General features: G+C 49.9%; 1 protein-coding gene across 4 annotated transcripts in view; it reads right to left on the bottom strand.

Annotated features, from left to right (window-relative positions):
- PHKA2 (phosphorylase kinase regulatory subunit alpha 2) overlaps window positions 1–12,017 on the bottom strand; it is a gene marked incomplete at both ends in the record, with an annotated part of 62,064 nt that overhangs the window by 19,022 nt on the left and 31,025 nt on the right. For all 4 annotated transcript variants that reach the window (XM_084258552.1, XM_084258551.1, XM_084258549.1 and 1 more), the window contains 7 exons: window positions 1,888–1,966; window positions 2,156–2,300; window positions 3,389–3,498; window positions 4,133–4,267; window positions 6,398–6,476; window positions 8,556–8,663; window positions 11,839–11,934. In XM_084258552.1, coding sequence (XP_084114678.1) covers window positions 1,888–1,966; window positions 2,156–2,300; window positions 3,389–3,498; window positions 4,133–4,267; window positions 6,398–6,476; window positions 8,556–8,663; window positions 11,839–11,934 — 752 coding nt within the window. The remainder of the gene's footprint in view (window positions 1–1,887; window positions 1,967–2,155; window positions 2,301–3,388; window positions 3,499–4,132; window positions 4,268–6,397; window positions 6,477–8,555; window positions 8,664–11,838; window positions 11,935–12,017) is intronic.

Here is a 12,017-nt window from a genome sequence, read left to right on the forward strand (position 1 = left end):
GCTGAGGGGAGCAGCAGGCGAGACAGGAGAGGTCTGCCGCGCCATGTGGGACCCTTGCCGGCCAGCCGGGATCGAACCAGCGCTGCAGAGGCTGTGGGCAGCTTCACAGCGTGGTGCTCAACAGCCTGCGCCACCAGGGGAGGCCCGAGTTCAGCTGTTTAAAGAACCTCAGACCTAGAGGAAAAGCCAAAATGCGATTCAATTTTAATTATCCAGAACTTAGAAGGAAAGATTGGGGATGCAGTGTAGGCCTTCTGGCTTCTCTCCATGGTTCTCTACAAACAGGAGGCCTGCCTGATTCCTGGGAGCCGCATCTAGCTCGGCAGGGTGGTTTGAGCCTGGCTTCTGGATACATGCAGAGTTTGTGCATCTGTTTGCCTTGTTCTTTGTCCGTAAAACGGAAATGCGGTTCACATGAGAAAGTGAAGGCTAAGTGAGGCGACACACACCAGCAACAAAGAGCACACTGCAAGTGCCGGAGAACTGCAGCCAGTAACCTCCTGACAATGCTTCGGTTTCAATTACAGAACGTGTTTTGAAAAGCAGTGAATTACGCTCATGCGCTATATTCTCCCCATTCTGACACTGTACACCAGGGGGTAACTCATCCAAACTGACGGCGCAATGACTGGGTGGCTGCCAGCTGCAGGTATGGCTCTCTCCCTGGAAGTGTAGATTCCTGGGAGAAGCCTGGAGAAGGCTGGTGGAGCCCACTTCAGTCTACAGCAAAAGCCACAGCAAGCTGGGTGAGCAGAGAGGCCAGCCCCAATGCTGAGAAATACAGCGACTCAACCCTGAGGACATCAGGCTGTGAAATAAGCCAGTCAGAGAGCCCAAAACACTGGATGAGTCCACGGAGATGACATACTGGGGACAGAGCAGAATGGTGGTGGCAAGGGCTGGGGGAGGGGCATGGAGAGCTGGTGGGCACCAAGTCTCCGTTTTGCAAGATGAAAATGTTCTGGAGCTCAGCTGTGCAGTAGTGCAAACATACTTCACTCTGCTGAACGGGACACTTGAAAATGGCAGGCAGTCAGTTTTAAGTGATACGTATTTTACCAGCAGTAAAAAAAAAAAAAATAATAATTCTGTGCAGTAGAGTCCCTGGCATGGAGGAAGTGAGAACTGACCTCAATTCCCAAATACTTTTATAGCAACTGGCTTTCTGCCAGGGCCCAGTGGAAACACCCCTGTGCCTGGAGAGATCCCATACCTCACTGCCAGCAGGTGTATCTCAGGGGATTTGGAGAGACCAGGGTATTGATGCTATGGAAAAAAACCTCTGCCTTTTGCCAGGCAGAGGGTAGAAAAATGGAAGGGGTTTTCCTGGGAGCCGAGCCCCATCACTCAAGGTGCTGGGCTGTTACCTGGAAGAGCGGTCTGCCCCACCTCGGGCCTGCAGACCCCCATGTTGTCACTCCACAATGGAACAGTGGCCTAGGTGCCCTGCTCTGCGGCCACCAAAGAACTGGTAAAGCTCTGTGAATTATTCTTAAGGTGAAAGCACACTCAAGTCAACTCAAGGAGATTATTGGGCACAGCTCCTGGGCACTGGAGGTTTTCTTCCAAGCCTTTCATGAGAAACAGACAAGGGCTTCCACACATGCCTGCCAACAATGCCACTTCTGAGAGACTTAATATGGTCACCTCTCCACACCCCCAGCCTTCTGGTACCCATAAATGCTTAACAAATCCCCACGGCATGGAATGACGTGGTGACGATTCCAGTTTAACCTGGGAAGCTGGATTCTATAAGCTTAACTTCCTTTTGACCCAAAGCTCCATGCTCTTGTGTTCAGCATTTAATATACATAAATGGAAGAAGGGGAGCATAAGACTTTAAGAAATGTCAATGTTATTTTCATTTTTTAAAAAATCACAAATTACCTAGCTCCTCCAAAATATCCATCCTCTAGTTTCCTAATTGTAGAAAGAACTGCAGCATGAATGTCTGAGCCATCATTTACTAAGGAAAAAAAAGAGAGAGAATTAGTTTACTTAACTGGGAATATTTTTGTTTTTTCTTTTTGGTACGCACTGAAATGTTTTCACCAATATAACCTAATTAAAATACGTATGGCCTAGAAGATTCCCAAACTAAGAAAAAAAAGGACCCAAACCAACAGTGGAGAAAGAGGCAGGTAGATCAAGTTACTGAGCATGGTGTGGGTGACGGGGAAGGTGAGTGTGGGTCTGCCCGTCATCCGCCAGCAGGTGCACAGGTGCGCTAGCTCGATCCTCAGCATCTCCACCATCATCTCGTTGTCCAGGGCCAGGTAGAAGTGATGCTGGTCAGTGAACTGCAAGTCAGAGCAGGCCAGGTGAAAGGCTGTCCTTCACCTCCCCGACACAACCCCAGCCGTCACTCATGGAGCACTAATCCTTGTGTGTGGTTTCCAGAGCAGGGGCTCCACCCTGGCTGTCACCCCATCGTGGGGCTCTCCTGGCAATCAGACAAATTGATCTGTCACCTGCTCTGAAAGTGGCTTAGGAGGGCAAGGTGCACAGCTAGAGCTATTTATAGGTACTCAAATGGGACTGAGGCATCCAGCTACATCCCACAATCTCTGAATGGAAATCAGTAACTCCAACTCCTACTCCTTCCAGGGCTGCTGGGTCAGAGAGGCTTTCCTCATGAGGGCACTAAGAGCAGGTGAGTTCGAGAGACTCCCTTTCCCTGACTGATGACCTGTTTAATGTGAACTAAAGGCCCTGTTGCCTGATGTCCATGAAAATCAAACTGCTGGTCCCTGGACTAGTCCACTCAGCTCAGGTCTGAATTTGCAACAAAGGGAAATCACTCATAAGATGTACACAAGCAGCATGGGCTAGGGTGCAAAAGAACAATTTGGGACTCGTGCCCCATGACCCCAACAGCAAACTCTCTGTCCAGGTAGTGGGGGAGGGTTGTGTCTGTCCAATCCCACTGTTGGTCTTTATAACCCCAAATGGATGAAAAATGTTTGATTCTCATTCCACAGGACTAGTTTCCTTTAGAAACAAAAACTTTAAAGGAAATGTCCATAATCACTGTAGTCAGGATCCTGTCTAGGGGGTTGGGGCCTAAAAATCAGACAGGCTATGTGTTACACAGAGGCTGAGTATTAGAGACAATTGCATTGCTGTGAGTCAAGTGACATGCTACTAGCAAATTTATGAAGTGCGGTGAATGTCACTGCTACTCCTGATTGGAGGTGATGGACCACTCAGTTCGATTCAAGCCACACTTAGGGAGCACCTCTGTCAGTAAAGAATTGCACTAGGGCCGGGTATCATCTTCTATGTCTCCATTCAATCATACGCATGCAGAATTCTGCACAGTTCCCCGGACAGAAAAAAGAACTTAATAAAAATATGCTTGTTGGTTTCCTACTGGTCTGCTCCTCACCTGGGGTGTGAAAGTAAAGATTTGGTTCCTAATCACATATAGTTTAGATGTCCCAAGAACGCCAATGTGCCGATAAGGTCGTCCACTCAATTTCAGATTCTTATTCTGTCCTATTTGAGAAATGAAAGAGAAACTGGAGTTAAATATGGTAACATCCAGTCCTAGTGACTTTGGCTAAGACTGGGCTTATCTTTATGTTAAATAATCCACTTAGGCTTTTCAAACATTATCTTGCTTTAAAATGAGCTATGGATGAATTAAAGACAAATGCCACCTTGAATTAAAGACAAACACAGCGCCCGTTTCAACATCTATATGAAATAAATGTATTAAAAGAACTCATTAATGTTCAGTATTTATTTAGTATTGAGCTATAATGCTCAGAGTCTAGAAAAAGTAAAGAGACTCCCCTGGCATTTTGATGGATAAACGAGCATTTTCTGAGACTGCAGAGAAGCATTCTCAAGACAAATGATGGTACCATGATGACTTTTCGAAGATGGTTTCTTATTTTGCAGTAGATCTGGCGAATCCGCAGTGAACCTGCGGCCTCATCTACGGGACGGATCTGAGAAGAAAGTGCTCATTGGCTCTTTCCTCATCACCATGAAGCAGTCAAGCCACTTGCTTTAGAGTTTTGCCCAATTCTTTAGAATTTACACATATCACAGTCTCCCCCATACCCAAAACCTAGAACCAAGATGCCCCCTAGCCAAAAATGCCCTATGATTTCCCCAAACCCACCAAGCTTGGCATAGAGGTGACTAAGAATCCGGCCTGGCTGGACGCGGATTGGGTGGATGTCGGCAATACTCTGCACGTCCAGCCCATGTTTCCTCAGCAGCTCCTTAATGTGACTGTTTTCTGCCAGAACTGTAACTGTGAACGAGAAAAACCACAGAATCCACATCAGACTGTGACCCTTGCCTCCTCACATGGAAAAGCGCCATTGACTGATCTCTTCTTTGGCCTGTGATGTAACTTGAGCAAGCTTGCCAAGCCCTGGATGGCTTTGAAAATGACAGTGCCCATCCTGATTTTCTTCCTGGCTTTCATGGAGCTCCTCTCAACACCCACAACACGTAGTTATCAAGTGCCTTCAGTGCACAAGATAGTCTGATGAGAAGCTTCTAGAAATGCTCTCCAACAGGTTCCAAGCCAAAGCATCCCATCTCAAATGGTGGTTTGCCTCCCTCTGAGTCTGCATTTATTGTAAACCTGTCTTGTGTTCTTTTCACACAGGGTTCAAATGCAAACAACTCTGCATGGGGGATGCCACAAGAAGTCTGTGCCCGCACTCCCAAAGGAAAGAAGAGGAAAGCAATATGGTGGTATGTGCTAGCAGGGGATGCTCTGACTGAAGGGAGAGGGGGCGCTTTTCCCTCTGGAGAGAAGGGAATATGGACCTGCTAGTGGCATGTTGCTGTTGGGGTCAGGGGGGACTAGGGTGCCTAGAGGCACAGCACAGGGTTCTGCTAGTGGAGAAAAGCTACCCTGAGCTGGACCCTGTACCCCTCATGGGCTGGCCTGAGCCCCCTCTAGTGGGTGAGGGCCCCGGGGAGGCTCACGTGCCCGCATCTGCGGCGCCAGCACTGCTGGCTTTATGCGAAAGGACAGCTCTCTGGCAAACGGAAGGAGCCCCAGGAGTGCTGGCTGCAGCAGAGCCTGCTGTGGGGATTTGGAGGGGCCCACGGCAGGGCTCCGGCCAGAGGAAGACTCGGTAACTATTAAGCTAGCCCTCCCCTCATCCCCAAGTGCCACCACCATTCCCACAGAGTGAGGACACCTGGAATACAAAATACATGACATGCCACTGAGAACTGAACGTCACCTCCTTACATTTACATAATACATGATGCCTTTTCAGAGTATTTTAATATCATGATCTCATCCGTGTTCCGCAACAAGGCCCTGAGGGGAAACCTTGAGTGTGCCACTGGCCAGGCAGAGCTTGACAGAGACTGGAAGCTACACCTCCAGGCCCTCAGCAAACCCGAGTGCCAGGACAGGGGGTGGCTTCCCCTGACTATTGTCTCTTCTGAAGCTGCCTCACAGTGGGCGCTCTCTGTAGCGGTGACACTTTTAGAGCCGTGGTTGGACGCAGGCCTGTGGACCTCATGATCTGACAAGCTATATGGGGAGCAGTTTCTGAAACTGCTTTCCCTTCCTTCCTCCAGGTCAGACCCTTTGAGATCGTCTACTCTGTTCTATTCTAGTACATTTTAGAAATCTGTTCAGGACTCGCTCACGTGGCCCAGCTTGCAGTTTGAAAGAGGCCTTGTGGGCTTAAGGGGCAATGAGCAGCCTGTGGTCTAGTTAAGCACAGAGACTGTGGCATCAGGACTGGCTCTCAGCTGCAGGTGCTTGAGTCGGCTAAGCGCGAAGCCATCTATGTGACATGCGGAGGGAAATCACAACCATACAATGTCTACTTATCAGAATGTTGTGATGCTGGGTGAGGCTCGTGGTGGGCCTGGTTTCCCGGTTGCCATCTCAGCTCTTCTCCTGACCACCCTGTGAGCAGGTGACAGACTGGACATCCCGGAGGCACAGAGAAGGAAAGCCAGCCAGAGGTGGCAGCCCAAGCTGGCCTTCCACCTCTGGAAGAGGAGGGGAAGCAGGTGGAGGCAGGGAAAACAGGCCTGGAGCTCTGGTAAGAAGACCTCAAAGGGAGGAAGAAAGAACCTCCACTTGGGTTCTGAGTTCTCACCAGTCACATTCTACTTTTTGAAGAGTAACAGTGATGGAAAGTGATGCTCATTGTGCCCCACTTGCAACCAAGGTTTAGTTTCAAGAAAACAACAGCTTTGGATGAAGCCACTTTGTAGCTGGGAAGACTACTGTTGCCTTTGAGAGCTACTGAGTTATAGAAGGAATTTTCAGAACTGATAAATGCTAAAGCACATATATATATATAACTGAAAAACTGAAATAGGAAATTTGCCAGCAATTTCCATTATATAACTGGTTTTATAAAGTTAAACAGGCAGAGTAAACATGCTCACAAACCTTGCACCACGACATCAGGTTTGACGGAAGTGGAAAACCTTCTGTTTAAGGGATCGATTTCACCAGTGGCAAGGAATCCCTACGAATAAAGGAGCATTAACACTGAGATGTTGATTCCCTAAAATTTTACCTTAAACATAAGTTTGAAAAGGGAATGTTTGGGGGCCTCCCCGGTGGCGCAGCGGTTGAGCGCTGGGTTGCGAAACTGCGCGCGGCCTCTGCGGCGCCAGTTCGGTCCCCGGCTGCTCCCCGGCCACCGGAGGAGGGTCCCACATGGCGCGCAGACCTCTCCTGCCGCCTGCTGCTCCCCTCAGCAGTGTACTTCCGTCCTTCTGCCTGCTCTGCTCCCCGCTCTGGCTCTGGTGAATTCTCTCACCCTCCCGCGCTTCTGACTGTACCCAGTGCATGTATAAACAAAACAAATAAACAAACCAGCAAACAAACAAATAAAGCATGCCTCTATTAAAAAAAAAAAAAAAAAAAAAAAAAGGGAATGTTTGGGGCTGGAAATCTTCAGTATTGTGTTCTTTTACATTTTTCAAGTCACTTGCCTATTTTCTCTGAAACACGGCACACTGTCCAGAGTCACGGATAAGGGCGTTTTGGTTTCGACACCTGGTTCTCCAGGACTAGTCAAAAATGCCATCATTTGGATGAATGAAAAGAATAGTTTTTTGTTTTGGTTTGGTTTGGTTTTTTGCAATAACGGGGATGGGCCTAGATGGTCCTGCTACGCTCAGTAAGTCAGACAGAGAAAGACAAACACTGTATGACTTTTTTCATAGGTGGAAGATAAAGAAACAAAACAAGGAAACAATAAAAAAACAAACTCTTAGACTACGAGAACAAATAGTGGTTACCAGAAGGAAGGAGGAAATGGCGGAGGGCAAATGAGGTCAAAGGAGTCAACTGCACAGGTGATGGACAGAAACTAGACTCTCAGTGACGAGCACAACGTCATCTCCCCAGATGTGACAGGAGCCTATCACCCGGAACCACAGAACGTTATGAACTAGTGTTACAGCAATTAAAAACCAACAAAGGCAGTTAATACCTCCTGTGCCATTGCCCAGTGCCGGCTCCGCGCTGCACAGTTGGGCCTCCCAGCCGGTGGCACTACCACTGCCGCCCTTTCACAGGTGGAAAGGCCCAGGTAAGTGGCAGAGTGGAGACTTGACCCCGGGCTGACTACTCTGAGACACAAGCAACACTTCCTGCTTGCAAAGAGGGGACTCTGTATTGCCTCACAGTTTCTATAAATGGCCTGAGCCCCTAGAGGGGGAAATCAACGGACCTGGGAGTTCTGAGGAAGAAGTGGACCTAATGCTGAGTTCTTTGCTTCCCAGCTCACTGACAGAAATCAGTGGTGAAGCAACTGCTCCACTGTGAGGCTTCTTTACTTTCACTCTCCTGTGACATGTGGGGAACCCCTGTGGAATTCTGACCCACTGCTCCCACCCCCATTTCTAGAGCCTGGCAGAACACACTGGGCTGGAGCCCCTGTCCCTCCTGAGGGGCCCAGAGTGCTCAGCTGGGCAGGATCCTCCCGGTGAACTTGAACCCTTGTGATCAAGTCATCCATGCCTGGGACTGGTGAGGGATTCATTTTTAGCCGGCACAAAAGTACCTGTGTTTTAAAAACTGAAGCCTGGGGCAAGTAAAAGCTCTCCAAGAGGGAATGAGTCAGAGCAGTAGACTTTCTGTGTGGGGGTGCTGTGAGCTGAGGGGACACCTGACACAAAGTTTGCCACAATAAAGCCAGCCTGCAGCCTTTGGGGGAAGGGCTGTGGAGCCCTGCTTCCCGAGCCTGGGGCTGGAAGCAGATTTTTGTTATTTCTCAGACCCTGTGTCTTTCACACCTGTGCTGACCCTGCTGAGAAGCTTCTGGCCTCCTACTGATTGCCAACTCAACCAGGTTGCACCGTGCAGCAGGAGGGCCAGCAGGGGTAGCTTGCTGGGTGTGCAGGGGACCCTTAGAGGTCAAGGTAAATATAGGACCTACAAGCCCTGGCATGAGCTTCAGAGCCAACCCAGCAGCGCTGACTGTATAGCCAAGGAGATGGCAAAGACATTCACAGCCACCCTGTGGCACACTGCTGGAGCCCCCTGTACCTCAAGTCTGCCGGCTTGCAGTCTGTGCAGTCCCCAAGCCCCCTACCTCCGCCAACAGCGAGCTGAGGATGTACAAGGACTGACCCCACAGATGGGGCAGCTTCCCCAGGGGAACTCTGTCCACCGTGTGAGGATTCTTATACTCTTCGTCTACCTGGCAAAGAGAAAAACCCCAAATCAGAATGTCAGAGGATAAAGGTCAATGCCTCCGCGCACTGGGGCGTGGACTTCAAAATGCCACTCACTCATTCAATGGGCCAGACCAACTCTGTGGGAGAGCTGGAATTCGCAGGCGGAGGGGGCCACAACCCTCACGACCATCAAGCTGGGGTGGGGTGGGGGGTGGGGGTCCACATGCTAAATGCAGCAGAGGTGGAAATCTAATCCAGGCCTGGCTTCCAGCAGTGCTGTTCCCATAAGCACACCGACAACAGGAAGCAGAGAGGCAGGCAGTGGGGGCCAGGCCTGCCTCCTTGGTGCACAGCTCTGGGCCACAATCAGCTTCACAGCTCCAGGCTCTAGTTGGCTGTGTTATGGGAACTACGATCTGGCCTACAGTCTGCCAGTGTAAGGCCAGATACTAAAAGGGGTTTCCTCCTTCGGGCTATCCCCCAGGGTTCACAGACTCTGTGCTTATGCAAGAAAATTGCCAGAAGGTGGCACTAGTAATTGAGGAAAAGCAAATGGACTAGGACATCACTAATTTTCCATCAGGGGCTTTTGACTCATTCAAACAAGCGGCAGCTCTTTCTGATGGACAGTGCTGGCTCCACATTGTAAAGGCTGGTCTGCAGTTTACTCTGCTGCCAACTCCATGCTGACCTTTGGGTTTGCAGTCATACAATGTTGGCTGGGGTAAGACTAGTGACCACTTTTCCCCTGCAGAAAACATAAGCCAATCAAAGGAACTAGGAAGCATTGATCTTTTTGCAAAGAAGAAAATCAGAGGAAGGGAGGAGTTGTTCTGTGCTTGTGTAGTAAGCAGTGATATTATTAATATTTAGTAAATTTTTTTAATTTGCCATGGTAGTAAACATAAGACACCCTTAACTGCACATTTGAACAGAATTAAATATCACTCATAATCCAATAGTCCATTAGGATAATAGTGTAGAAGGAGATTCTCCAAAACTTCATAGTGGTTATTTTTGGATAGTCAGATGGATGAAAAATTTCCTTCTTTCTACCGAGGCCTGGATGCTTTGCAGTGTGCAGGATGTTTATAGTCATTAAGTACATTAAGTCTATTGGAAATGTAAGTGGTGTTAAGAAAGAACACAAAGATCTGGAATGAGAAATAATCCATCGATGCAAAGAGTAGAGGCAGACAATGTGTCTGGTCAAAGGATGACACAGCCCTGCCCTCCCACACCCGGGGTTGTTGGGCGTCCCTCTTGCCTTCTCCACTCCAGTCCTGCCTGCCCCTAGTGCACCACACCTTTGCCTCCGCCAGCCCAGTGTCTGCCCTCCATCCCATGGGCCAGCTCCTCCGAGCCCCCGGGAATGTGAACTCAAAGAGGCAGAGCCGGAGTAACTACCTTTGCGCCCCGGCACTAGTCTACGCCTGGGCCCGGGGCAGCTGTGGGGCACACCTCTAGCTGACCAGTGGTGGGCGCCGTGGCTGGTGGCCCCTTACTTAAGCCTGTGTGGCTGAGGAAATGAGTGAGGCGGCGGTCCAGGCTGGATGCCGCCTTGGCACAGGGCCGCGGTCATGGGGAGAATGAGGCCCTTTCTCTAATTTGCACACAGGTGTCCTCTAAGTCTGGGAGGTCCTGCTGCAGCGGTCTCTGCACCACGGTGGTCTCGACATGTTACTGATGTGATGGATGGGCCTTCCCAGCTGTCATCTTCAAGCAGCCTTGGGCACTGAGGCCAACAGAAAATGGCTTCCAAATTCGTGCCTGACATCTGTGTAAACGAGCTCCATCTAGGAGGATGTGGTCACGACAAGCAGAAACCCAGAGGTCAGTGTGAAGTTTAGAAGAGAGAAAGTTGCAGAGTAGCTTTTTACAACATGCAGCCAACGCTGTTCATGAGAAAGACAAGCACCGCGCACCGCGGCTGACAACCAGCACTTACCAGTCAGGAAAACGTGCCTGCTAGCAGATCACACGCGGATGGATATTCTCTACCTTAAAACAGGTAAAATGCCCCTGAAGTCATTTATTTTCCCTTGCTCTGCCCCCACGTTCCAAATTTCCTTCCATTAGTAATTTTGTTTTGCAAATGCCTCAGTACTGGAAAGGGTCAGTCTGAACATGTAGGTGCTGAAAAGTCACCACCCAATCCCCACGGTCAATCTCCGCCGCCCCAACACACACACCACACAGAGGAATGAACACATCTGCAGGAAGTCTAGGTCTCTGGCACGAGAACATGGCCTCTGCAGCTTCCTCAGGCTGACCTGGAGAATGCACATTCACCGCCACTGGAAGTGTATCTGCCTGAGGAGCCAGTATGGGGCGGTGGGGAAGCCTTGAACTTGGGATCTCGCCCCTAGAGAAGCCCAGTTGCTGTCTGATTTCTGACAGTTTCCATGGCCTTTCTGAGCTGAGGCAGATACTTTCAAAGGCCCCGGGGGTCCCGTGGCCATGTGCGTGTGGGCCTCATTCAGCAGAACCCTTAACCCAAGCTGCTCGGCGACAGCTTGTGCTGGGCAGCGTCTCCTTCAGGCCCTGTCAGCAGGGGAGATGCTGCCTCTGAGGTCCTTCCTCCCGCAAATGCAATTATGAAGTTTCAGAGCAACAGGAGCATCTGAAGGACAGACAGCCTGGAATGGAGAATCCTTTTTTTCTGAACATGAGTCATTTGTAGGGAAATCTTCCAGCCAAGATATATAGGTCCTCCTGATCTAATTTCGGAAATCGGATAGAACAAAACCCTTCAGTCACCTTCTCGGAACTGTCCCGTGTCTTTCTCCCAGGTAGAGAGTGGTGTCTAAGGGATCATGGGCTCTACCCGGCTGCTGCTTGACTCAAAGGAAGCGATTCTCAACGAAGGCCCTTTACACCTTCCCAGGGGGATTCTGTCTACTTTTCCTTCTGTGGAATATTCTGAGGACACAATGCCTAACCGTGTCTCTACTTCTTAGGGTGCATCCAGTCTGGGCTTGAGGGATCCTCGAAGGCCCTCAACTGATGCCTCACTAGGACGCCCCTGGGCAAACAGGCTCCAAAACCATGGCTCTTGGGGTAGACAGGAACACTACCTAAGGCTTTAGAAACCACTTTTGCTGGGAAGAGCGTTCATTGGGTCTGAAAAGGTGGGTGAAGAATATCAAGAGGCCAAGCACCGACTCACTTCCCTCGAGACCAGCAGCCCCCGGTTACCTTGCTGGGTGGGATGGCGTAGAGCTCTGGCAACAGGTGGATCCCATTCTTGCCTCTTATGAGCACTCCCTCCAGGGCCTCTCGGTATTCCTGGACCTGGAAAATAGCCCCAGCCCCCCACGTCCCAGGTAAGAAAGAGGGGTCATCGATGTGATAATGGCGGTGCCACATAGAAAAAC

This window comes from Talpa europaea (assembly GCF_964194135.1).
Source record: "Talpa europaea genome assembly, chromosome: X".
NCBI classification, from domain to species: domain Eukaryota; kingdom Metazoa; phylum Chordata; class Mammalia; order Eulipotyphla; family Talpidae; genus Talpa; species Talpa europaea.